Raw genomic sequence first — 25,444 nt, forward strand, 5'->3', positions numbered from 1 at the left:
CTTTTGCCTTCTTATTGTATTCTGCAAGCTTTTTTCCTGCAGCAACCTTCTTTGGGTACTGCAGGTACTGTAGGTACTTTAGTGGTTTGTTCTACTTCTTTTTCTTCTACTTTTTCCTCACTCATTATATAAATAGTTATTAAAATAATTTTTAAGTATAATTTTAATAACTGCTTAACTAATTGGCCAATACTGCTTAATTAGTCTCTAGAGTCTCTGGGTTCTGATTGCTCTCCACTTCTTTTTCATTACTCTCTTTCTGTATTTTATTTAAGTCAACATGCTTAGCTACTTGTAAGAGTCCACTAGCAAGTGCAACCAATCTTCCTCCTTTCAATACAAGGTATCCAGCAAATGAAGAAAGCTCACGTTGTACTAATTTATCTTCTTGAAGATCATTAGCTAAAGATTCAGGACTATCTAGTGGTATGACATGACTTATTACTTTACTAATGATTCCTAAAGATCCTCGGACTAAAGTATTGTAAAGTTGCTGCCCATTAGCCATTTGATAGATCTTGTAGTAATTCCTTACATCCTCTTTAGAGAGACGGTGAACATCGGCTAAAGTCATATTCTTACCTAAGTAATCTTTTGTGGTTCCAAGTGTAGCTAAAATTGCTAATGATTCACATTCAGCACTGACATCACCTACTTCTTCTTTGACTTCTGTATCCTCTTCTAATAATTTTTCTAATTCTGTCATATACTATATATGTCCAGGAATTTCTAAATAGATATTATAAGGATATCTTAAAAGAAAAACAATGTAAGAGTATTTATAAGATTTCAATAATTTAATATTGTTTTTAGAGTATCTGCATCTAAATCACCACCATAACCATCAAACAAAGCTGTAGTTGATTTAAATGAGGGGTTATGAAAAGCTACTACAAGAGAAACATTTTCTCTGAATGGTTTTGCTATTGATGTTAATTGTTGAGTTAAGACCCATACGGATATTCCTTTATGTCTTCCTGAATAAGCTAAATCAATAAACTGATTTGTTCTCTTTTTTAAATCTTCTGATACTGCACAATCATCTAAAATAAATAAACTATTGGTTTCTGAAAAATAAGTTACACAGTCCTTTAACAGATCATTTATTTCTTCTTTGTTTGATGCTGAAGGAGACAATACAATAAATCTCTTATCTCCCTTTGCAAAATTACGATAGGTTTTGTTATCCTTATAAGTTGGACAGATCAAGACAATATAATCAAAGACATAACGGAAATATTCACGAATAATCTGGATAAGGTAATGAGTTTTACCACAATTTGTTGGACCAGTAATTATACAATGAAATGGAATTTTTTCTTGAAGACTTTCCATATATATATTAATATAAAATAGACTTTAAACGTGACCCAAGTAATTCCATTAGTGCATCAGCAACTACAAACATGTAACAAGTCATATTACCACTTCCTCCAGTGTTTCTTTTGATTAGTAACTTTACCCCATCATGTGTGTCATTTGAAAAAAACCCTGAACCATGGATATCATTATCAAAATGACTTCTAAGATCAATCCATAAAGCAAATTTATCATTCGTATAGAAATTAACTTCTTTTGCATTTCGGTAGGATTCTCCAGGTAATCGCCTCTTCATTGATTCCCATAGGCCAGTAGAGACCATTTCTTTTGAGTATAGCTGGTTTGGCATTCCATCAAGCGTAATATCACCTGAAGTGATGTTTGGGTTTACAAACTTTTCTGGATCTCGAGCTCCAGCATTGTAATCTTCAGTGAATAAGCAGAGGATTCCAGTCATTGACCTTCTAGGAATGTTAATACTTTCATTTATAACCGAATCATTTGGTTTTGAAATTATAAACTCTTTGTGAAGTATAATGTTTTCATAGAAAAATCCCCTACCCACTTGATAACTTGCAGCTGCTTCTCCAGCAAGATATTCACTATGAATACTACCATATTCTAATTCAAGATTGGTAATTTTATAATTAGCTTCTGGGGTATTTGAACTATATTCTACGACATCACCAACTGGGGCTAAAGTCAACTCAAATCTCGAGGTATCTGTTAGTGCTTTTAAGTATAAGACACCATGATCTTTTAGGATTGGATGATCAAGTGGAATACTGTATTTATTGTTATGGACTGCAGTCAGTGCTACTTCTGATGCATTTGAAGTAGATTTATCACCTGCATTTACTTGAAGTTTTCTCATATTTTCACCAGTGACACCTTGACTTAATAAGTCATCATGTTCTTCTTTATTTCGATAATAATCCTCGTAAAGCTTGATGAGATCATAATGTTGGGTATCTTGTAGTACTTCCCCACCAAAAATTACTTTCATGGATCTAACTAAAGCTCTTCCAACATTATTAACAAATTTATTGTTTGCATGACCTGATTCTGTAAGATTAAAAACTAACTTAATTGTTCCTGGTACAAGAACTACATTTTCGGAAAGCTTTGGAATATCAATATATAGTTTTTCTCCTGGATTGGCAGATGATGGATTGAGGGTTATCCGATTAATTATCTGTTTTGATTTCAGACCAAAAGGCTTTTTGGGAAGTCGGTTTGCATCTAACTTTTCTGAAACTGTTAGTGACATATATATTATAAATAAAAATGTTTTTAAAATAAGTATCATGAGTAATTTTTAACTATCGAAAATATATTACAGTACTGAGGGTTATTGGAAAGGATATTCTGCAATTGCAAAATTAGCAGAAAAGGCTAATGTATCTAGACAGGATGCAAAAGACTGGTTGCAACGGCAAGCCTTATGGCAGATTTATTTACCTCCACCAAAATATATACTGAGACCACATTGGATTGTGGAACGACCAAACAAGATACATCAAGCAGACTTGCTTTTTCTTCCTCATGATAAAGTTGGGAGAAAGACTTTTGAGTATGCTTTGGTAGTCATTGATATTGCAAGTAGATATAGAGATGCAGAACCATTAACCTCTAAAAGTTCAGATGAAGTAGCAAAAGCTTTCAGCAATATTTATTCTCGAAAGCTAAAGTGGCCAGAAACGATAATTGTTGATCCTGGACGAGAGTTTATGGGTGATGTTACATTTCAAAAGCATAATGTTACTATTAGACAGAGTGAAGCTGGAAACCATAGAGCTCAAGCTTTTGTAGAGAGGGCAAACAGAAATTTAGCCATCAATATACACAAGAAATGATAACAGATGATCGATCAAGGGTTTGGGTAAAGCGATTGCCTGCAATTATAAAAACACTTAATTCCACTCCAATTAAAATCACTGGTAAAGAGCCTGATAAAGCTTTAGAATTGAAGGAAGTAGATATTAGTAGGCCTGAATATAAGAGACCTGTAGGATTGGATGAAGTTAAGTTACCACCTAATGTAACAGTGAGATATCTACTTAACCCTGGTGAAGATGAGGGTGGTGAACGACGACGAGCAACTGATCCAATCTGGGGTCTAGAGATTTATAATTTATCCCGAAGTGTCCTCTCCTCCAGTCAACCTATACTTAATTTCCTACTCGATGGAACTAAACGTAGTTTTGTAAGAGAGGAGCTACAAGTCGTTCCTGAAGATACAGAATTACCACCAAAAAGTGTATTAAAAAAAACGTAAGGGAGACAGTCTAATATTAATAGATGAGACCTTACGTTAAAAAGCTACTTGGTGATAGTCTCTCCAGTGATACAGACTTGAGTGACACTGATTGGTCAGAGTCTGATTCTCTTTTTGATTCACAAACTTCAGATGATGCTAAGTAATGCCCATAAGCAAAAGTACGGATACCATCTTTTCTTATTATTCTTTTATCATCGTTTGCTGAGGGTGCGATTTTATTCACAGTTTCAGCATACATCTCACAATGATGGTTTCTGATTACATTCATCTCTCTTATTTGATTTACTTTATTGAATAGACAATCTCGATAGTCATTGAAACTGATTGTCTTTTTAACTACAGCTTTACTGATTCCTTTACATTTCTTTTCTTCTTTTCCGTCATCCATAAGGGAGCGAGGTGCGATATTGCAGAATATCATTATATCAAGCATTGCTATCACTTTTGATATATCAAATTTATTGTCATATATTTCTAGCAGTTTTTAGTGATAATATCATGATATATCATTTTTGATAAGGGGTTATGATATTTTGATATTCCCACTGCTAAATGGCATGACATATCATGCTAATATCAAAATAACAAGATTGGTTGATATATGATGATATAATCAGAATATCACGATAATATCAAAATGTCAATACTGATATCATAATATCATATGTTGGCCGTGATGTGACTACGTGTGTGGGGGCTTGATATTTTGATATATCATGATAATATCAGAATATCACGATAATATCAAAATGTTGATACCAATATCATCATATCATATGTTGGCCTGGATGTGACTAAGTGTGGAGGGGCTTGATATTTTGATATATCATGATAATATCAGTATATCATAATATCAAAATGTCGAAACCTATATCATAATATCAAATGTTGGCCTGGATGTGACTAAGTGTGGAGGGGCTTGATATTTTGATATATCATGATAATATCAGAGTATCATGATAATATCAAAATGTCGAAACCCATATCATCATATCAAATGTTGGCCTGGATGTGACTAAGTGTGGAGGGGCTTGATATTTTGATATACCACGATAATATCAGAGTATCATGATAATATCAAAATGTCGAAACCGATATCATCATATCAAATGTTGGCCTGGATGTGACTAAGTGTGGAGGGGCTTGATATTTTGATATATCATGATAATATCAGTATATGTGACCTGATTTGGGAAAACGTACCCTAACGGATATCCGTTTAACGGTTTGAAAGCGTTTTCTACCCGTTTAGTATCCGTTAAAACGGTTTCCAAAAGCGTTTAAACGGTTTCTAGAAGCGTTTAATCCGTTTTTTGATCCGTTTGATAAAATTGGCAAAACGTTTTTAAAAGACCATTATCCGTTTAAACGGAAGGACAATCCGTTTAAACGGGAGGGCAATCCATTTAAATGGAAGAACTATCCGTTTAACAGCAAACTTCTTCCGTTTTATAGAAAGTCTTAGTCCGTTTTATAGAACGGCTCGGTCCGTTTTATAGTAAGCCGTCCCAGTTTACATTGTCAGAACCAATCCCTCTGTCTTTCCTTTTGCCGTAACCATTGAGCCATAGCTTAGGAAACAACGTACAGCAGTTGCAAATGCCACGAAACAATGTCAACAAACAGCGGCAGAAGTTATAATATTTATTACGCTGGATCGTTCGAACACTTCGTTTCACTTCGAACATTTCGTTTGTTGTTTACTTAATATTATTACTTTGCTGTCTTTTATGTACCTTTCAGATAATTGTAAGACTAAAACAAAGAGTGAATCTTTTTCAAAGTTGAAGGTTTCGCTTTCTATGCCTATCTTATCGCAGTCACTTTATTCCTGGTTTATTTATTTTATCAATCAATTCGGCAAGCAAAACACACTTCAAATTTGCATACTGTAATTTCACTTTTTCCTAGAAAATCGCTTCTAGGAAAAAAGCTTCCAGTTTTGTTTATCATTGTTCTGAGCATCAACAGAAACACATGGTTATTGCTCGCAGACAATACTATCAGCTCTCATTTGAATATTCCATCCAGCGTGACTTGTAGCACAACAAGAATTTGTAATCACTGTGATTCGCTTCACTGAATTGAATACCTCACAGCTATTTTAGCTTACCTTGATGTATTGAGTAAAGATCTCATTTCTAAAAGCTCCCCGCAATCTCTTGTTTGGTGTTGAAACTCTTTAAAAAGCAGAATAAACTCTGATTGTTGACATAACGCAATTTTGTTGCGATCATCTGCTGGCACGCGCGCGAACTTCTGTTTGGTTAGTGACCAATTAGAAGCCGTGATTTGATCATCGATGACGCGTTGCTGCGGTAACAGCTCTCTCTCTCTCTCTCTCTCATATCTTGTGTTCCAAGTGCAAAGTCATAATTCTTGAAAACACTATCAGTTAAACATGGAGGAATCTTACATCGAGCAAAATGAAAATGAAGAAGAAGTGATTAACAGGGTCAAGCGATTTTTGCAAGAAGGATGCGGGTGCTCAAGAGGACCTAACTGTGGTCCTTGCTCTGGCTATTTTTCTGAAGAAAGTGTTATGTCAAACTTGAACAACTGCCTTGAATTATCAAGCGCAGAATTAGACTTGGTTATTCTGGCCAACATTCAAGCGTTCACCAGAATCGATCACATTGGCGATAAACGAAATCGAAGTCCTCGCTGTAATTTCCTGTTTCAATCATTAACCATCTGCAAGGAAATGTTTCTTCATCTGTATGGATTAAGTTACTCAAGATTTCGCCGACTAAAGGAACATTATGAAAACTATGGCATTTCACCAAGAACGCATGGAAACTGCAAAAGATTACCAAGCAACACACTCCCTACAACTGTGGTTGAAGATGTTAAATTATTCCTTACAAACTATGTTGAGGAGAACGCGATCTCGCTTCCTGGGAGGATTCCTGGTTATAAGAGCGACGACATAAAACTGTTGTCTGCAAGCGAAACGAAGATGAGCGTGTGGCGCGATTTTGTTGCGGCGTGTACAGCCTCAGAGAAGCAGGCGGTAAGCTATTCTAAGTTTAAAGATCTATGGGAACAATTTCACCCTAATGTGGTTGTAGCAAAACCAATGACTGACTTGTGCGTGACTTGCCAGCAAAACACTTCGAAACTTGTAAGATCGGCGAATCTTCCGGACGGAGAGAAATCAGAATGTGTCCGCGCTCAACAAGAACATCTCGACACTGTTAAAAGTGAGAGAGAGTTATACAACGAGGTTTGCGAGGAAGCGAAAAACACTTTTGAAACTGTGGAGCCGCCTATCCGATTAAGCGAATGTCATGAACCGTGCTCAATGAACGGTACAGTTCACTATTCGCTCACTCCGCTCGACACCAGTGACCTTTCCACCATCGACACCAGCGCGTTGAGGGAGACCCTGTATGTAGATGAGTCTTGTTCCCGTTCTCCAGCAGTGAAGCTGCCTCCCAGCAATCCAGCAGTACAGTTACCTTCGAGCAGTCCAGCAGTACAGCTTCCCCCGCCCAGCAGTCCAGCCATACAGCTTCCCCCGCTCAGCAGTCCAGCAGTGCAGTTTCCTCTCCCCAGCAGTCCAGGCAGAGTTGGCGAGGAACTCATCCGGAACTGTGTAACACCTAGAAAGGTACGTGGAGTCCAGGAGGCACTGCGCCGAGAAAAGAATCTCTACAGGTGCGCACTGAAGCTGGTTCCAATCTTGTTTACAAAAGCAGAGCTTGCAAACAGCAACACAGATGGGTCACATAAGAAAGGGTCCCTGGATAGCGGCAGACTGAACTCCTTGAAAACTTTAATATTTACACAGTTTCCTGTTACCTCAAATGAGGAAAAAGAAAAAATCTGGCGGGGTATAAAAGGCAAGATTAACAACAAGTGTCGATCTATTACATATGCATCAGCTCGACTTTTTTAACTGTAATTAGGCTAACTAGGATAAGGGTCGAAATTTCAGATGTGAATTTTTTTTTGTAAATTTAAGATAGGACAAAACATGTAACATTGATTTAGTTGTAAAATAAATTCAATTGTTTATTTGAACAAGTCTCCGCTTGAAGTCAATGAATGAACGAATGAATGAATTCAACAAAGCGGTGAAATCGGTACGAACGAAAGTTTACAAAAAAATTAATATTGTGCTCTCTTGTAAACTTTCAGCTACTTTTGTTCGCACCGATTTCACCGCTTTGTTGACTTCATAATGTAGCGAAGCGCGCGCGCCTAGTCTTAAAATAGAATGCATGTGGAAGCCCGCACATAAGCGTGCTCTTAGTAGAAGTGTTCGTTTCTAAAAAGTTTCTTTAGAAAAGGTTTCGGACAGACAAACGATCAATTCAATCAGGTCAAATTACGCTTGTATTGTTAACAACGTACGAAAATTGGGTTTATTTTCAGTCTGGTCGGTATTAGGCTCGATTTAAGTGTCCATGTAAAACTAAAGGGAACCTATACTAACATAATAAGGATGTGTATGGGAGTTAAAGGTTTTAAAAGAGATGAGTATAAAATATTGCCGGGAAAAAACGTATAACCTCTAGCTCTCTCTGGTGGAATATTTTGTTTTATTTCCGTGGCAACCAACGACCAATCATCGCACACACTATTAACGGAAACCGCTGATCATGGACACAGCAGCTAATATGGCGTGTTACATGGCGACGTGAAAATTATTGCCGTCTTCGCCTTCTTCGCGGTCTCCGCAGGCTTATTCTCTTTGGACACAGACCAAACGGAAACATTGAGGGAATCTAAACCACTTTTTTATAAGCGATGTATCCTTTACTGAAGCGAAGTTTTGCCTTCGAACCAGCCATTTGTTCGATCACTGTACTGGCTCAGCTGGACTGGCGATGTGATTACATAATTTCTCAGGCGATCAAAAATAAAGAAGGAAGGTATATTTTAATGGCATTTGTTCTGTTGACTCGAAATCAATTTCTTCTAATCTTGACTTGGACTCGCTAACTGTAAGGATAAAGCAGACGGCGCGGTAAGACAATTTTCATGTGGCGATTTGCAATGAACGGAGCAAAATAATCTTGTCATGTCCACGACATTAATACGCACTTAGTGTAGAAATTATTTTACGTTTGAATGTTGTTCATTTCTACCATTTCAAGAAAACGTTTGATTGAAGCGACCAACTGTTTAATTATGTCTCTGTCCGTTTAAACGTTTTGTTGACGTTTTTACGCATCCGTTCGAACGGTTTAGGAAACCGTTTTATGATTTGAGGAAATCGTTTAATTATTTTGCTCATCCGTTTAAACGGTTGCTCAAACCGTTTTAACGGTTTGAGCAACCGTTTAAACGCTTTTGATGGCCGTTTTCTATCCGTTTGTTTACCGTTTTTTCAGGCCGTTAAACGGATATCCGTTAGTGTATGTTTTCCCAAATCAGGTCACATATCATAATAATATCAAAATGTCAAAACCCATATCATAATATCAAATGTTGGCCTGGATGTGACTAAGTGTGGAGGGGCTTGATATTTTGATATATCGTGATAATATCAGAGTATCATGATAATATCAGAGTATCATGATAATATCAGAGTATCATGATAATATCAAAATGTCAAAACCGATATCATCATATCAAATGTTGGCCTGGATGTGACTAAGTGTGGAGGGGCTTGATATTTTGATATATCATGATAATATCAGAGTATCATGATAATATCAAAATGTCGAAACTGATATCATCATATCAAATGTTGGCCTGGATGTGACTAAGTGTGGAGGGGCTTGATATTTTGATATATCATGATAATATCAGTATATCATAATAATATCAAAATGTCAAAACCCATATCATCATATCAAATGTTGGCCTGGATGTGACTAAGTGTGGAGGGGCTTGATATTTTGATATATCATGATAATATCAGAGTATCATGATAATATCAAATGTCAAAACCGATATCATCATATCAGATGTTGGCCTGGATGTGACTAAGTGCAGAGGGGCTTGATATTTTGATATATCATGATAATATCAAAATGTCGAAACCGATATCATCATATCAAATGTTGACCTGGATGTGACTAAGTGTGGAGGGGTTTGATATTTTGATATATCATGATAATATCAGAGTATCATGATAATATCAAAATGTCGAAACTGATATCATCATATCAAATGTTGGCCTGGATGTGCCTAAGTGTGGAGGGGCTTGATATTTTGATATATCATAATGATATCAGAATATCATGATAATATCAAAATATCGATACAGATATTATAATATCTAATGTTTGCCTGGATGTGACTAAGTGTGGTGGGGCTTGATATTTTCATATGTCATGATAATATCAGAATATCATGATATCAAAATATTGATATATAGAATTCATAATATCAAATGTTTGCAAAGATGTAAGGAAGTGTAGAGGGGCTTGATGTTTTGCTATTATGATAATATCAGGAGCCTATAAATGTTATAGCAACAAGAAGACTCCAATTTAAACTTACTTTACGATATAATTGAAAAATTGGAAATATATCGATCTTATTCTAAAGAAGCATGTCTATTTCATGGATTGTTCATATTTTTGGTCACAGTTCTATTTTCTAAGTTTGTTTTTAAATCATGTTCACCTTATTACAAGAGTTGGAATAAAAGAAAATGCTGCGAATATGTAACATCACATTTTTATATGAATAGAAACCTGTAAATCCTATAGCAATTGATGTTTATATAAGTTACAGCATAACAAGACTCCAATAATAAAGTTACTTTATAAAATAGTTGAAAATACTTATTGGAAATTTTTTCAATTTATTCCAAAGGGAAACGTCTATTCCATGGATTGTTCATATTCTTCATCACTGAGTTTGATTTTTCTAAGTTCGTTTTTGGCCTCTGTTGGCATGTCTTCGAGGCGTCTCTTGCTTTTACCGTTTGCAGTGCGGTCAATGTCTCCAAGTCCCAAACTTTCCATAGACTTTAGGAAGCCTTCAGCAGCCAAGGTTGGATAGCGGTTTGTTGTGTTGGGCAGTGGATTGACAGGGGGCATGAGATGGCGACCAGAAACTTTGCTGGCTTTAACTACAGTTCCCTTGTGCAGCAACACTTTCTTGACGTATTTCCCATAAAGGTCTGTGAGCGTTTCTTGTGGAAAGTAGGAGGCTGGGGTTTGGGAAGAATTCTCGGCATTGACAGGCACAGCTGATGTACTTAGTGCTGGTTCAGGTGCATCCTGTAGTTTCTCTTCTGGTGGCATCATCGCAAACTTTGTGTCCACAATGTAATTCATGATGGTAATTGCTTGTAGAGCAGCATGTTTTCCGATGGTGGACGAAACTTGATCTCGAGTGTCATTGTGCTCATCAGTATCAAGCTCTCATTGTGCCATTTCAACAGCGTTGTCTAAGACACGAACAATCATACACACGCGTGCCATTTGATCAATCGCCTTTGCGATGATTCCACGCCGGTTTTCGTCAAACTTGATAGAAAGTTTTCTTTGTTTGAGCTCGTCGTGATAGTTTTTAAACAGTTTGTGAGCATCTTTATCCATTTTGTAGGTAACTGGCGCCTTGTGGAAATTACCAATGATCTCGTAGACACGTTTCAGTTGGGGGTTTGTGGTTGGATCAAATGGTACCAATTCGTCATAATTAACATCTCGCTCTACAGGGCACACATATAGCTGTCGGTCATTAAAGCCATCGAAGTCATCTTGTGAGAGTAGCTTAACAACGTAAGCAGGTTGGATGAAGCCGGTGATGTTAAGGCAAGTGGAATCCATCGTCGCTGAACCGTTTTTAAAGTCCCGTGTCCATTGTGCTCCTCCGTTAAGGGCTAGCAGTGTCTTTCGGTCCAACATAGAGTTGGTCTTGTAATGGTCAAGCATATTGTAAAACTGAGTTAGTTCGTCATATGCACCAAGAACCTTGTTGTTGTTTTGGGACATGACTTGGTGTAATTTTTCAAAGGAGAAATGGTCAACTAGCAAATGCAGCAGGTCTTTATCTTTTGCTTCGGGATTGTCTTGTTTGAAGTCGATCTGGAGATCTTGTTCAATTTCCCTGACGGGCCTAGCAAGAACGTTAAGTGCTGCGGTTTTCTTCTGCCCTTTTCTCACGCACACATTAAACCAAACTATGGCAGGTTCTTGGTGTCTTGGTGGTAGTGACTGGAAGGATGGAAAGCACCTGCATTTAACGGACAAAACAAACTGTAGGACAGTCTTTAAAGTGTTACAGGCCAAGTATCCTTCACTATTACAACGGGATTTGAATTCTCGGCTGTTCAAAAAGAGCGGTAGAAGTGCATTCAAGCCAGTTATTTTACTTCCTACGAAAATGCAATGCTGCGGCAAGAATATAAAGATGGACAATCGGCCATCGTTTCCCTTAGTGTACACAATTTGAGGCACTTATGTTGGAGCACTGTTTCATGGTCAGTGTGAGAAATGCAAAGTTAAATACTTTCCTAGCTACAAAATAAGTAAGGAAGGTTCCAAAATTTTTGAGGACGTGAATCATGCAGGAAACCCGTATTTCTAGGTGTCTTCAAAGACGCAGCTTTTAGAAGATAGGAGCAATAATATCTGGGTATCCGGAGTCACTTTTCAATCGCGTGCTAAAGTTTCCAACCTAAACTTTAAGACGAAAGACAGTGAATGGTTGAGTGAATTACAAGAGTTGCATGTACAAATGATGAAGAGTGGGAGTTAAATGAACAACGAGTGAATGATGCTTGGTTTCTTTGGATAGTAGTAAACTATTATCTCAGCAAGGGCAAATTGGCCAAGACTGACTTGAAGTGTGAATATTCGTACAGTGGCAGACATTTGAACACCGAAGAGTTATGTAGAATAGTTTGGGAAGACTTTTGTGCATCAGACAACAAGTGGGTAACACACAATTGCAAGATGCCGGGCTGGTCTGAAGGACATGTCACAGTTGATGGGAACGAATACTTAAAGAGATCAAAGTGCACGCTTCCAATGGAGAAGGTGAAAATAAGGAAAGATTTGCCGCAAATATATAAATGCTGCCCAAATTCGCCACTTCCCGGGGGAAAGAGCCAAAAGCCATCAAAATTCTGTAAAAGTCACCTGTCGCTGACTGCAGAAACATCAGCAGAAGAAGTTACTGTTCCGCCGGAATTTAATACAGCGAGAGCGGGAGGGTCTGTTATCTGAAGATGAATGTTTGGCACAGCAGAGTGCTAAGGGATGTAAAAAGAAAGAAAACATTTCGCTATTCTACCAAACAACTGCAGGCATGCTTGCTCTTATAAGGCCTTGCGGCATTGTTGTAAGTATGACTGAAATGTTTACAAGCGAATCTTACAGCCAGGTATTTCTTTTTATCCTTAGAACATTTTGTAGCAATTTGGAGCATTTCAAGAGACTCAGGTACCTAGGGTACGATAGGGCTTGTGGCTTGATGCCTTTTTTGAAAAATCAAGCTCAAAATGGTAGTGCAGGGGCAAAGTTGTTAATAGATAATGTCCAATTTCCAGTAGACATTTTTCGTGTCTCCAAACACACTGAGGATGTTTGTATGCCACCTGAAAATCCGAATTGTCTTTTTCACCCGCATCTGCCAAAGTTTGATAAAATCAGGGGTGTGAATACTGAATCTTGCGAACAGGGGTTTAAGAGATTAAATCAGTACTTTGACCTAACTTGTAAGATAACTCAGTTTAAGAGGAACGTGTTGTTCTGGTTTGTCAACCAATGCTTCAATACTGACTTGGAGGCAGAGTTAAAATGAAAGAAGTTGTTGTAAAGAGGGACATTTTCTGTAGTAGCATTATTGAAATCATTGGTGTACTAATTGTGATGTGTTATTATGCGTGTGAAGTGAAAATAAAAGGACATTCTTAACAGACATGTCAAGGAAGGAATTTCTGTCAATCCAAAAACGTTTCATTCGCTTGCGAAGTATGGTGTACAAGAGTGAAGAGTTAGAACTCGCTTGCAGAGAAAGTGAAGTGATGTATCACAGTCTTTGCTATATAAGGGCCAACAACAAGCTAACGCAATACTATGCTGCAAGTACAACTTTCTGCGTCCCACCGTCAGAATTTTTGGGAGATAAGGAAGAATGCCAGATTCTACAATGGTTTATTACCCATAAAGGCAAATTCCTGAGAGAACAAAATACACTATCAAATCTGAATGGAATGAACTTATCAGATGCAGAGCTGAAAGAAGTGGAAGCGTGTTCAAAGGTTTTTGAGCAACAACAAGACCATGATATAGAACTTTCTGCCCAAATTAATGATGTTGAACTGCCCTCATTTAATTTAGGATTTACCTTTCTATCTTTCTAATTTAGCAAACTTATTGTGAGGACAACTGAATCTTACAAACAGAGGTTTAAGCAATCCAAAAAGTATTTAGACCTTACACAAAATATTACTCAACGTCTTGTTCTGGCTTGTCAAAAATGTTATAATACTTGACTTTGAGATGGAGTTAACGCAAAAGAAGTTGTTGTAAACGGTGACATTTTCTGCAGTTCTCTTTATGCAATTATTTGAGACCTTATGTTTAGGTCTTTTTAGGCGGACGAAGTGAAAATTAAAGGGCATTGTTAATACACATGTTATTGCTTTTTGCACACTGTGATATTAAAGAGGGAGGTATTCTCACGCGTGTTCACTCATCATATTTCTAGTGGGACAGTCTTCAAGAACGAGGATTTTACACACATTTGTGATTGCATTTCTAGTGCCACACGCTTAAAGACTGTGAGTTATGCTCTGCACCCTTAAAGAATGAGGATCATACACCAAGCGCTTACAGAACAAGGCAGCACACATTTGTGATGATTATGGTTTTTATATAAATATACATTTGTGATGATTATAGTTTTTATATAAAATATCATGATAATATCACCAAAATCACACACATTTGTGATCGCATTTCTAGTGCCACACTCTTAAAGACCGTGAGTTATGCTCTGCACGCTTAAAGAACAAGGATCATACACCAAGCGCTTAAAGAACAAGGCAGCACACATTTGTGATGATTATGGTTTTTATATTAAATATCATGATAATATCACCAAAATCTCACAGTTAATTTGATATTTTGATATATCAAAATATCATGATAATATCAAAATATCACCGAGAGATGGCATACGAAAGATATGTCAACAAGCATTTGATAATATCAAAATATCATGATAATATCAACATTGCAAAATCTCGGAATCTCACAGTTTGATATTTTGATCTATCAAAATATCATGATAATATCAAAATATCACTGTGAGATGGCATTCAAAAGATATATCAACAATCATTTGATAATATCAAAATAATATCATGAAGATATCCAGGTCTCAAAATCTCAAAATGTCAATGTTAATTTGATATTTTGATATAGTTATCACGATGATATCAAAATCTCATAGTTAATTTGATATTTTGATATTCTGCAATCCCACACAGGTCCACAACGGTTGAAACACCATGTCATGTTTCCCTGGGCAAGTCCACAGTTTGTTGATGTAATGTAATGCAACCTATGGAGAAATCATCATGAGGGAATCAGTTGTCAGTATTCCTGTGCTCCTGATTTCCTCATTTTCCTAATAACTCTCCAATAGTGCCTAATCAAGATAAGTAGTGATCAAACATACAAAGTGCAAAGCCATTTTTCCTGACATTCTCAGATTTCATTTTTCTGTTTTTCTTCCATGGAAACAAGAAAATAATGTGCTATTCAGGTTAATATCATTAATCATAACAATAATGATAACACTTATAATGATAATAATAATAACAACAATAATAATAATAATAATAGTAATAACAAATATAATAATAGTAATGATATCCAAAGAAACTATGTTCTGAAGAAACTAATGTAAATTATCAAGAACAAAACTGGCAAAAATGCTGAGGAACATAAAACAAGACTACCACTAAAACCAATCATAACCAATATTAGTCTATACAGAAAGCTACCGTCACCAATAGGCTGTTTTCCGAAAAGTCCTCTCTAAATAGGGCTTAGCTTTTGTTTACATGTAAGTACCTGCATAAGCTTTGGTCCTTTGCTCTGAAATGAGGCAGGACAGTGAAATCATAGCCAGAAATTCCATACAGCATGGCTGCCAAGCATGCGCAGGGGGCACACATGTGGATTTAAATATGGCGGCCGAACATAGAGAGAGTGTGGAGAGTAATGTAAACTTTGCCAGTTTTTGCTAATGTTGCCTAAAACACAGCTTTCCCCAGCTTAAAAATGCGAAACACAATGTATAAACAACAGTTTATTCGAACAACATACGATGATAAAATTGTTTTAGTCGGTGCCTTTTACTGGTACGTAACCTCAGAAATAAGCGTACCTTTCTCCCATAAGTCTCTGTAAATGGTGGTTACCTTCATATTTTCTTAAGCTCTTGATGCAAAGATCGTCGTACCGACACATTTCCCCAGCATTGCATTCGAAAGATAAGATGAAAAGCTCGCCAATTAAGATATCTTCTCCCATATAAACAGCAGCTAAGGCAGTGCCATTTCAAGATAAAAAGTGCTATTTTCTGTAAATGTCATCAATGAAGTGAGAGCCATTACACTGAGGCAAGAATGGCCGTTGCTCCTGTCTGTTTTCGTTCTCTTCGACAGCCATTTTGTTTTTCCTCATTTCCTTGGTCAGTGGTGTTCCCTCTTGCAATAGGAAAGCCGCTGAACATGAGAACCGGCAGGATTTGGAAAAAAGCAGGAAGATTGCGGGAAAATCTTGGGAAAATAAAATATTTATAAATGCCATGTCTGAACTACCACCAAATAAATCATTTCAACCTTGGAAAATCGATATTGTAGATAAATCTTTGCAATATGCAAGAAACATAGCAACAAGAAAGGTAGCCTTAACAATTTCTTTGGCATATTCAACCATTAAAGAGTGGTATTATCTTGTGAGGGAGCAAGAAAAGTTTCAAGCAGCGGGTCAAGATGCTAATTCCTCTCATCAAGAAGGTGAGTAATTTTGTCCTGATATTTACAACCTTGTAAACTTTTTGGTATATTTTCTTAACCTTCTCTGGTGATTCCTTGATAAGAAGGTAGGGGTGGTAGAGAGTGAAAGGGGAAGGGAATATCCATAAGATGAAAGATACAAAGTAACATAACATAAAAAAATATATATATAATCATCACCAACATTTCAGCTGCATAAAATGTACTTCACGAGGCCTTAACATGACCCTGATGAAGGCCAGTCTATCCAGCTAAAAAAAGGTGATGTGAGAGCAAAATACATCATTTTTGTCCTCATTATTTTGTGATCTACCATACACTTTATTATCAACAGGATCTCCTTTTTTCAGTGGATACTTTTTTTGTGGGTTCAAATCTCACTCACCTTTAATTTTCTTTTAAATATATATTCAGTAAATATGATTATTTACAGTGTATAAAGCCAGGATTCTCTTCTATACTGTCCATTGATTGATTGATTTATGCCTGAGAGTATGTTTGTTTTTATTGATTATTTTTTTAAATTTTCTTTTAGAAACTACAAACAACTCTGAGAATATCAACTTCCTCTGGAACTATAGAGGCCTCCAGGGAATTCTATATACCAAAAGCAATGGGAAGGCCAAGTTTTACTATGTCAATGATGGAAGAAAGCTAATGTTTCCAGATTTAATTGATATGTGTACACCAGCACATGCATTTGTAATCAAAGATGACATGGGTACACGCCAAAATGTCCATGAGCAGTTTGCAAAAAGAGCAGCAAATGTTCTATCACTGTATCGCACAAATAAAGGTAAGAGAAACTGGGAGCAATTGGATGAGAAAACATTGAAATTTCATTTACATGAAGACCAATTAGCTTCTTTTCAAGAGGTTGAAGATGAGGTAGTTTCTCTACAAAATGATCTACAAGAATGGAAAGCAGCACATGCAAACCTGGAGGCAGAAAAAAAAAACCTTTTTGATGAAATGAAGGACACTATCAACAGAATGGGTAAGGAACTATGTCAACTTCAAAATACCAACAATCAACTTCAAGAGTATATCAAATGCCTTGAGAAAGATGAAGGGTTTTCCTACAATGGAAAAAAAATTTCTGAGACTAAGAACAGACAGCGCACATTGAAGGCTTTCCTGACTAGAGCTGAAACAGCTTTGTGGTTTTCACAAGCATTTGGCCTTCATGTTGAATCACTTAGAGTTAAAGAGGCAGACACAGGGAAAACATACGAAGTAAATGTTGAAACCAAAGCACAAAAATCAGGCGAATGTTCAAATCCTGTTACTAACATAAACGATTCCGACATGGAAAAAGTTGAACAAATTCTTTATCTTCTTGATAAATTCTGTGTCAGTGATGAATTTTACCACGAATTTAGCATGATTGAAAATGGTCTTCCAAGATCTTATCTGATTAAACAATGCAGAAATGATCTGGACAAACTTTGTCATGTGACACCTACTCCTGGAACAAATGAAGGTGCACAAGTATCATTTGAATCACTTCTCTTGCAGCAAATTTCAGCTTTTAAAAAGGAAAATCCAGAGTTTGATTTTGGCAATGAAACACTAAAAATAAAAATCAGTGGGGATGGAGCTAAAATGACACAGAAATCTAATTACATTCTTCTCTCTTGTGCACTACTCCAGAAACAAGACGAAGTTATGTCTGCCAAAGGAAATCATACCATTGCAGTAGTCAATGGTAGTGAAAAGTATGAAACACTACAGGTATCTTTCAAGACTACATTTTCAGAAATAAATACTCTGATTGACAAAGGCACTATTAGTGTTGATGGTCAAGAAGTTAAGCTTGAGTTTTTCCTAGGAGGGGACTATAAATTTCTACTGACAGTCATGGGACTTAAGGGGGCTACATCTTTATATGCCTGCCTATGGTGTAAAATCCATAAAGACAAAAGGTGGGAAACAGACAAGCATTTCCATCACTTTAATTCACCACCAATGATGAGAACACTATTGGAAATTAAGGAGCTGGTGAAGAAAGGAAAAGGTGATTACTGCTGTGTGAAGGAACCACTTTTGAACATAGACCTTGACCATGTCATTGTAGATGAGTTACACCTGCTGCTACGTGTAATGGATGTGATGCTAGACAACATTATCACTGAAGTCATTGACTGGGATAAGATTGAAGATTTCGAAAAATCATCCAAAGAGCCTCAAGGCATCCATTTGAAAAAGCTCGTGAGTGAGATCAGATCCTATGGTGTGGGTTTTGATGTTTGGGAACTCCGAAATCCAGCTGACAATAAAGGCACTGGAAAGTATGAATTTACAAGTCTGTTTGGAAACGACAAGAAGAAAATTCTCTCCTTGCTACCAGAAAATCTCTGTAAAGTGCTGCAGCCAAATACCTGCACTGAAATATCCAAGGTGTGGAGTGATTTCAGAAGTTTGTATGAAGACATAAATTCCTGGTCCTCAGACAAATCTGTTGACACTTTTTGGCACAAGGCACAAAACTGGTTGGAGACCTTTATTTCTCTCAGAGGAAAGAGAATTGGCTATGAAAGAAAGAGAATTACTCCATATATGCATGTACTTTTTGCTCATGTCCCTTATTTCCTCCATACACATAAATCTCTAAAAGTATTCACTGGTCAAGGAGTTGAGAAAAACAATGACTCAGCAAGGAATGTAGTGCTTCGAAAATCAAACCACTTTGACTCAGTTGGAGATATTCTTAGACTTGAAAACAGACAATGGCTTCTAAGAGAAAGAGAAAGAGCAAGCAGAAAGTACACAAAACACAATTCTCAATACTGGGAGCAAGAAATCAGTGTCAAGCGTGCGGGTAAAAAGAGACAACCTGAAGCAAACATACCCAACATGGAAAGCAACAACTCGCCAGACACATCTACATCACAAGTTCAGAATGAACAACCCCAAGCAAGAAATGGCACAGATCATGAAAGGCCGGGAAATAAAAGAAAAAGGCATATAGACGATGGGGGAAAAGGAACCAGAAAAGGGAAAGGAAAGGGTAAACAAACAAAACAGAAAAAAAAAAGTCTAGCCTGAGCAGCTACAAAGCATGCACATAAACAGAGGAATCTTCAAAATATAAACAAATATAAACAACAATTTCAAAGCCTTTATGTAACTTTCTGACTTGACATAACAACATAATTTCTTAGAAGCAGGGTTATTAATGCGCTTAATAAGCAGGGTATTAGCTTGTACCTAAACCCATCTAAAAGCATGCATTCACATTCTCAGTTTCAATCACAATACTGCAATTGAGCGCTTGTTAAAACTTAAACTTACTTTTTTGAGATGGTATCTGGGCTTAGGTACAAGCTTCCCCTCCACAAGTTTATGTGTCTGTGGTCCCAAGCTCACAAAAGGTTTTGCTCTAATTGGAAATATGACTTGTGTGCCATCTCCAAGGTTGTCTATGTAAGAGTCCCAGTCGGGACATTCTTTTAAAAAAGAACAGCGGTTAAAGTCAGTCTTCTCTAACAAAGTACAACCAGATTTTGTGCTGGGTCTTCCTCGTCCTCTAAAAATATAATTAAAGACATCATGTCTAATTTCTACTACAGTTGTGGCTGAGGCTGTCTGATGTTTGCTCTTGAGATGCTGGAGAATAGCAACTGCCAGTAGATCAGATCCCTCTTTAATTCTTTCCTCTGAGGGTTTGGACATTCTAAATGCCCTAAAGAAAATAGTTGGGATCCATTATTGTCTAAAATACATGCAATATTTTTGCAGAAAGTGAAACAATAACCAAATAAAAACACTAACAAAATTGCTTATAATGCGAAAGATGACATAAAATTGTTATCTTCTCTTCTTGTGTCCCAAACTATTTCGTACTAGATCGAGGAGTAGTAAAAAATTAAGTTCGTACGTTTAATTTTGACTGGACAAAATAATGCTAAAAGAAGCACCTTATTGCGGTTTTATTAAGGTTTTCCTCCACTTCCCACGTGTCCTCCAGCGAACTGTACCCTTTCCAACGAATTAGGTACTCATTCTTAAAGACAAAATACATAGAACACTTGTTTATGTGTGCGGTAAAAAGTGTACACAAGGTTATCAATTCATTAGTGACGTTACGTGCTTCAAACAAGCGTCTTATTTACCTTTCCTTTATTTCTCCTGCAGCTTAAAACTCTTTCCACTTGAAAGTAAGGGCCTTTTTTCCTTTTCCACCGACTCTCAATGAAATCTGCCGTATTGAGAGCATTTAAGCTCCGATAATAGCCTTGGGAATGCTTTCCTCTTCGTTTATCCGCCATCTTGAATGCAGAAATTTACGCGCCCGCCGTTCGAGCTGCTGACTGTACGGGATTTCTGGCTATGTGTGCCTCACACAAATTGGACTGTCCCCTTCCCAATTCAGGGTGAATAACAGCTTCAGCATCATTTGCTCGCAGTTCACATTCTGTTTGGTAGGCTAGCTGATGAAACTCGCATTTGAGCACTGACTTGGTGGAGTACGCTTTTCCCTCACAGGATATTTCCTCATCTTGGTTGCATTTGCCACAAGAACAAACAATACTGGGGTGGAAATCACATTTCCCATCATCCCATTCATGTTCATCTTTGCAGTGATGACCCCCTAAACTCCTCATACGCCTTGCATAGTCGTCTGGACTCTTGCACTGCTGCAAACAGCAGAAGTGGTTCAACCGTGCACCCTGGATAAATGCGTCAGACAAACAGCCACAGGTTTTGCTGTGGCGCTTACATGCACACTTCACTGATTCAACAGCAGGGAATGTATCTTTCCATTTACTAATTTGTCCAGCTGAAAAGACCTTTTGCTTAGCTAAGTCTTTCAGATTGTTTGCATGAGCTGTTCCAACATGACCCCCGCACTTGAATACCCTCCTGGACTCAGCTCCAAAAACTTTTTCAACAGACTTATGGGAACTGGAATCACCATCCTGCCATACCACCACTACATTACAACCTTTACTTTTAGCCTGATGGTAGCACTCATCTGCGAGAATGCCTTCCATTGATTTGGCAGTGCCCAGAAACAAATCATCATCCTCTGAATTTCCACACATGCACTTGTGTCCAAACCACAGCAACCCCCCAGTTAGATAATTCTTTATGATAAAGGAGCCATTTTTACTAAAATGGCCTCTGGTGTGCCAGACTCCATCAGAGGTAACGACTGCTCGTTGCCAACTTCCTAAGACATTGCTGTCAATCCTTTTCATTTGCTCCTTTTCCTCATCACACATTTCTGTCAAAATGTCATGAATGTGGGGATATATCAGTTTGACAACCTCGAAGAATCGATTCTTGGATATGGCTTGGATGCCAAGACACTGATTCAGAGTTCTATGGAACTTTGCAAACCCATGTCCTGAGACAATAAACACCACAGCTAGGGCCAGTCCAACAACAGTTCTCCTTGATGCTTCAACCATAGATAACCCTTGAAAAGAGACACTTCTCAACTGGCACCCACTACAAATACGTTACTTCTGTTGTCCATTAGGCTGGAAGCGAAAAATCTATGCGAGATCCAGCTCCAAGACCGCGTGCTTCAGCCCTTTCTTGCCTTTATCCTGATACAGTTTCTTTCTCTCTGATTTAGAAAGTTTCTTCTTTTTCTCTCGCGATGCCATTGCAAACAATGGCGTCTTACAATACGATCGATTATGCGCACTTCGCTGTCGGAAGTTGATCTTAAATGTCATGCCCCCACAAAAGGACTCATCCTTAGCAACTGACAAACAAAGAAATGCCGGGGTAGTGTTAGGGGTCAAAACAAAGACAAATCTAGCAACTGAGACCCGAGAGGAGGGTAAAACATTGTTCAAGATGGCGGCCAAACATTAAACTTCGATCTCTTGCTACAAAATCGACTTCAGCGAGCCTTTTTGGGTGTTTTTTGACAAAAAGTGGACTGAAGACAGGTTAGCCATATGTTTAAGCACGTTTTTCTTCAAAAGTATAGCACATACAACAATGAAATTTGGCCATTTTGTTCAACGAATTGTAATAAACGATCGCTTGCTTGCAAACTAAGTTGTGATTCAAATTTCTCGACTACTGTCAATTTTGGGCAAAAATTGGAAATTTAACGATAAGTTTTTAAATATCGCCTCTTTTGTGTTTTGCAAGCTAGTGATTATTCAGAGTGTTAATGTTTGTGGGATTCTCAAAAAAAAAGAAAGTATTTTTATCTCACGTCCACAAAAAATTAGATTTTTTTAAATTTATAGGCCCCAGGGGGCAAGGCAATAAGTTAATAATTAAAAGGTATAAGGCCACATCTATATTGGCATAAAAGAGTCAAGTACCAATTCTAGTCACTGACAAATATTCAAATTTATTGGCTGAAATTCTAAGATAGTATCCAATTTTAAAGTAGATTCCAAAATACTTAAAATTACCCAGTGCAACTACCTTAAATGAAAGACCTGCAATCTTAGTTGCTTTTTTAGTTTATCACACATTATAACTATCATAGTAAAATTGTTTCTAAATATAATTTAAATCAGTTCTAACACAATTGGTTTTAACTGGTTTCTGTTTCTTTTATTTCGTAGTAATTACATTAGTTCACTGAATTAATAGTAAAATTTGGCACAGTTACATTTAAATTGTAGTGTTTGTGCTGGGTCTCTCCCTTTTACCACTACTCTAGTTGAAAGAACTGAGAAGTCATGTGGAAACAACTTCACTCTTGTTAATGTTGTTTCTGATACAGCCCTCAAAAGAATGCCCAAAATCAGCCAAATTAGCCTCTGGTACCACCTTAACAGGCATTGTTATATACTTTCTGTTATGAACTTGTAACTACAGTCGTAACTTTGAATTCTTTTATTGATCTCTCAAAAACATATCCGAGCCCTAAAAAAAGACATGTGTCATAAAATATACAACTAATTTGATCATAATATAAAAACTGGAAAATCAAGTTGAAATCAAGTATGATCTGTACAAACAAAACCAAAACTTTGGGACTAAATGTTACATAACAATTGTTATGCAACTGTTTGTGACACTCCCCCTATAGTCAGGTCTCTTAGGCTGCAATATTGACCAGATCGTGACAGAAGTGACAAAAGCAACAAACTTGGCACAGATATTCCTTAGTACCCACCTATCAATACCAGAAGGGGTGCCCAACACAGTCGGCTCTACTTTGTGAATTATGGGATATTCATGTTTTTGCTGAAAATCACAGGTTGGGATACCTGTGGTAATGAGTGTGCTCTCTTGTGGATGCTGGAAAATAAACAACTGTCTCATTTAATGTGCCGCCATGGCAATGGTGAATACTCTTAGCAGCAGTGGGTCTATGCAGAAATTGGTGCCGGAGAATTTGGACTTGGCTTTTTTTATTGACTCAAAATTGTTTTGTTACTTCCAATACTGGGGTCCAATTTCTATCTATGGTTGCCTTGTACAAATGTGCATTTTCTCTGTGCTGGTTTCTGCCTATGACAGGATGTGGAAAGGAGACCCAAATAATACTTGGTCTGGTGGAACTTTCAACTCTGTAGTCTATGTTTTCTATGACACACTCTGCACCATTGGTGAGTCCGTCTGTCACATCAATATTCATTCTCGTCCCCAGTGCTACTCGTCTTAAAATGTTGTTGATGAGTAGCTCTGGATGCACCCAAAAATTCGAATTTTTTCATTGGCTGACAAAAAAATGAATGCGCAGCAGAAATGGAAATTACAAAGCACTACGCATTCCATTTTACTTCCGGCCCACATGCCGCAGGTCAGCCCCCTTTGGCGTGCTTTTCCAAAAAATGAAAATAAAACCTCGCGAAATATGGTGGCCACGCCGAAGAAAACTTATCAGTTTCCCCGTAATCAGTGCATCGCCTGCAATGGTATCATTCATGACCAAAACCATCCTCTCTTGTTGTTTGGCAGCAGCCGAGAAGCTGAAAAGACGCGTTTGAATTTCGAGAATTTAACAAGAATCACTTTAAACGCTGACGATCCGTACCCGAAGATCTGTCTGCCTTGTAAAATTAAGTTAGAGTCAGCAATTGGTTTCAAACATTTATGTGTTACTTCAAGGGAAGCTCAAGAAGAAAAATTGAGCCATTTAAAAAGGGGAAGAAGTTGTGAAGCTGAATCCAACAGTCCTTCCGCAAAGAGAATGCCAAGTGCCGTGAGTGACGATGGTGGGAGCAAGTGTAATCCAGTAGCTCGTAAACTCGTGTCGCGTTACCGGCAAATTCTTCCTGATCCTACGGTGGAAAAAAAATCCTTGGAAGGCGGTGGGTCTTCCAGTGAAGAATCACACTTATTAACCAATGTTGGCGTTAGAAATCCGAAGGTGAGTGCGTGAGTGTGTTTTGATTTACTTTATAAATTGAAATAAACAAGGCAAAACTTCAAGTCTCAATGTATCATGTTAACTGCCAAAACAAGGCAAAGATCGACTTTTTTTCCCCTTCCGTTTTCTAATTTTGGTAATTTTAAAACTAAGGATTCATTCATCGATATATTTCCACAGTTAAAGGAAGGCATAGATGTCCCGCTCAAAAACAGTGATTTGCAGAAAATTTCAAGAGCATGTTCTACAACATTTCTTCCGCAAGACTTTGCAACAATGATTTTGAGTATTCCCTCGCTGAAAAACGCCTTGAAGTTCCTTCACTTAAAAGAGCTGCAGGAGCAGAGTAAAAGTTTATGTAAGAGGAAAGAGGATCCGTCTGTTTTAAGAGTTGGCTCGAAGTGTTACCAGCAACTTGTTTCATTTAGCTGGGCAAAGTCACTGACAGAATGGCAGGAAAGAGCACCTGATGTGTTAGATACTTTATCCGCTATAGCGGTACCGGACAACCTATCAAGTTCTCAAAGAGCTGATGCCATTATTCCGCCGTTATGCACTGCGTGCAGCATCCTACTAAATACTAGAAATGCAG

At 37.5% G+C, this 25,444-nt stretch overlaps 4 protein-coding genes and 1 long non-coding RNA gene across 5 annotated transcripts in view; 3 read left to right on the plus strand and 2 right to left on the minus strand.

Annotated features, from left to right (window-relative positions):
* LOC145501088 (uncharacterized) overlaps positions 1–25,444 on the plus strand; it is a 461,598-nt gene that overhangs the window by 379,143 nt on the left and 57,011 nt on the right. The gene's annotated exons all lie outside the window — the stretch shown is intronic.
* Positions 14,800–22,009, minus strand: LOC145499472 (uncharacterized). Its single transcript, XM_081478989.1, has 3 exons — positions 20,887–22,009; positions 15,601–15,649; positions 14,800–15,085 (listed from the first exon to the last, which is right to left on the minus strand). The coding sequence occupies exons 1-3, from the start codon at positions 21,965–21,967 to the stop codon at positions 14,950–14,952; spliced, it is 1,266 nt and encodes a 421-aa protein (XP_081335115.1). The 5' UTR covers positions 21,968–22,009; the 3' UTR covers positions 14,800–14,949.
* LOC145499468 (uncharacterized) lies at positions 16,330–19,598 on the plus strand. The gene has a single exon (XM_081478985.1). The coding sequence runs from the start codon at positions 17,208–17,210 to the stop codon at positions 19,596–19,598; it is 2,391 nt and encodes a 796-aa protein (XP_081335111.1). The 5' UTR covers positions 16,330–17,207.
* On the minus strand, positions 19,797–20,855 carry LOC145499469 (uncharacterized). The gene is made up of 3 exons (XM_081478986.1): positions 20,666–20,855; positions 20,471–20,556; positions 19,797–20,235 (listed from the first exon to the last, which is right to left on the minus strand). The coding sequence occupies exons 1-3, from the start codon at positions 20,819–20,821 to the stop codon at positions 19,803–19,805; spliced, it is 675 nt and encodes a 224-aa protein (XP_081335112.1). The 5' UTR covers positions 20,822–20,855; the 3' UTR covers positions 19,797–19,802.
* The window catches only part of LOC145499471 (uncharacterized), a 683-nt gene continuing 68 nt past the window's right edge, over positions 24,830–25,444 (plus strand). The window contains exons 1-2 of the long non-coding RNA XR_014050943.1: positions 24,830–24,852; positions 25,281–25,444. The exon at positions 25,281–25,444 is cut by the window's right edge and continues 68 nt beyond it. This is a non-coding gene — a long non-coding RNA (uncharacterized LOC145499471). The remainder of the gene's footprint in view (positions 24,853–25,280) is intronic.

The sequence above is a fragment of the Orbicella franksi genome, chromosome 10 (assembly GCF_964199315.1).
Source record: "Orbicella franksi chromosome 10, jaOrbFran1.1, whole genome shotgun sequence".
Lineage (NCBI taxonomy): Eukaryota > Metazoa > Cnidaria > Anthozoa > Scleractinia > Merulinidae > Orbicella > Orbicella franksi.